The 2301-nt window shown below is 30.9% G+C and overlaps 1 protein-coding gene across 1 annotated transcript; it reads left to right on the top strand.

Annotated features, from left to right (window-relative positions):
- The first annotated feature begins 75 nt into the window (after window positions 1-75).
- On the top strand, window positions 76-991 carry LOC107852219 (flower-specific defensin-like). Its single transcript, XM_016697272.2, has 2 exons — window positions 76-209; window positions 525-991. The coding sequence occupies exons 1-2, from the start codon at window positions 146-148 to the stop codon at window positions 770-772; spliced, it is 312 nt and encodes a 103-aa protein (XP_016552758.1). The 5' UTR covers window positions 76-145; the 3' UTR covers window positions 773-991.
- The last annotated feature ends 1310 nt before the right edge of the window (window positions 992-2301 follow it).

The following is a 2301-nucleotide window of genomic DNA, read 5'->3' as shown; positions in this document are numbered from 1 at the left end:
TACTAAATTTTATCACTTTTGGTTTTATCCTTATTTCATTGCCTATAAATACCTCCATTGTGCTACTGTTCATTCGCAACTCAATCGCAATCTTTCTTAATATTAAAACAATATTTGCAATATTTTTAACTCATTCAAAGGGAGTATGGCTCGTTCCATTTACTTCATGGCATTTCTTGTCTTGGCAATGACACTCTTTGCTGCCTATGGTTTGTCTTCATCTTTTATTTTCTAAAACTTCAAATAATATAATGTGTAGTATTACTCTAATAATTTTAATCAGAAAATTACTTTATTTCCTGTTATAATTATTCAATTACACAAGTCTTTATTTTATTTTTTATTTAAAAAAAAAAACAAAGAAGAAAGAATGGGGCTAGGATCCTAGGTCTATTATGAAAACAAAATAAAAACATGTAACTAAATAGACACAAAGGCTTAAAATTGTGTTTGCATTAGTCGAAACTTGTATGTATATATTTGGTTCTTTTCTAACATTTGTAACAACTTGTGAATGATTGTAGGGGTGCAAGGTGACATTTGCACAACACCACCCAGACGTTACATTGGAGTATGTTGGTCAGACACTTCATGTAGAAAAGTTTGTGTCGAGATGGAGAACTTTGAAGATGGTTATTGTAGCAAAATCCAAAGGAAGTGCCTATGCACTTGGACATGTGTACTCGACAACATTCCTAATGATGCTGGAACTATTATGCTTCAGGATGCTAAAACTATGCAATTGCTTGAAGAAAAGTTTCTCAACGAGTAATTAAGTTTGGTTATGAATTTTGTCTCACACAAAATTCAATAAAGTGTTGGCTCACACAAAACTCAATAAACTGTTGGCTTTCTTAAAAGGATAACTTATAATGTTGTGTTCTTGGCCAGTAGTAGCCATTTGACACATTAAATAAGTTGTGACACATCAATCTTTTATGTATCTTGTATCAATTTTATGTGTGTTTTAATAAAAAAACCGTATGCAATCTGTATGTGTGCAATGTATATTATGTTCATTTGATCAATTTTTGTCACGAATCATTACGGGAGATAAACTTCAAATGTGACGAAAATGGACAAAATGTGTCCAAGTAAGACCTAATTAACGTAAGATCACTATTTGAATGTTGATATTGCGTAGGATTAATTAAACTACTAAGATTGAAATTCTATCGTAGATTTCGCAACCCGTATACTCTCTCATACATTAATTCACCTCTCTGGCTAATTTTCACGGATCAAGGATTCTCATTCACCTCTCCTATTTGAATGTTGATATTGCGTAGGATTAATTAAACTACTAAGATTGAAATTCTATCGTAGATTTCGCAACCCGTATACTCTCTCATACATTAATTCACCTCTCTGGCTAATTTTCATGGATCAAGGATTTTAAAAGTGTTTCTCAGTGGTATTAATTTTCATGAATATGAATAAATAAGATGGGGGTGCATGGTAGTAATCAAGTCAATATGATGATAATGAATCAATTCAATAATGGAATAAATGAGCTGAAATCTCCTCAATAATAGTCCATGTTATGAGCCCACCTCAGCACCACTCAAGTGAATAGTCAAGTAGATATCAATAATATTATATCAAAAGAAAATTCCTTTCTCACGTATTACTATCATGATAAACGAAAATAATATTCAGAAATACCTATAATATTTATTCAAGCCCCTACACAGGCAATTGGACAATAATAATTTTGAAATACTACTCCCTTGACTAAATTCCCTACCCACAGCATGCTTTACAAGAACTTTAACTATCCAGCCTAGTCTGAAAAAGGTTAAGTCATAACCTATTTCAACTATCTGAAAATCTAAGTCTAAGACTTCAACGTAGAGCCTTTCCTTCACGAACGTTTTCGACGCAAGATAAAACAATCAAGAACATAATCTAGGCATCAAAAGGAAGCTAATGATACTCATATTAGTTATATTTGAATCGACTCAAAAATTAGTTCAAAAAACGAATTAAAAACTAAAAGGAGTAAAATCAATATTTTATTTTAGGAATATATTCCCTATATAAAAAAGAGTCTTCAGCTGAAAACTAAACGAGAATGAGTTGAAATAGGTGTTCAAATTGAAGAAAAAATATTTTAAAAGTTTATCAAAAAAATTTCCAAATCTTGTTTGAAATCAAGATTTTTTAAAGATAATAATAAGGAGTTAATGAAAATAAGAGTTTGGAGCTTATCCAAGTCTAAATGATGAAGAAAACCCAAGAAATCACTCATTTTTTAAGCTCCCAAATTCAAAAAGGTGAAATTACAAAAATGGGGCATAT

The sequence above is a fragment of the Capsicum annuum genome, chromosome 7, assembly GCF_002878395.1.
Source record: "Capsicum annuum cultivar UCD-10X-F1 chromosome 7, UCD10Xv1.1, whole genome shotgun sequence".
Classification (NCBI taxonomy): domain Eukaryota; kingdom Viridiplantae; phylum Streptophyta; class Magnoliopsida; order Solanales; family Solanaceae; genus Capsicum; species Capsicum annuum.
This window is presented reverse-complemented; position numbering and strand designations above follow the sequence as displayed.

Coding starts and splice junctions, on each gene's coding strand:
- LOC107852219 (XM_016697272.2), top strand. CDS start 146: ATGGCTCGTTCCATTTACTTCATGGCATTTCTTGTCTTGGCAATGACA. Junction 210..524: donor GACACTCTTTGCTGCCTATG/GTTTGTCTTCAT, acceptor GAATGATTGTAG/GGGTGCAAGGTGACATTTGC.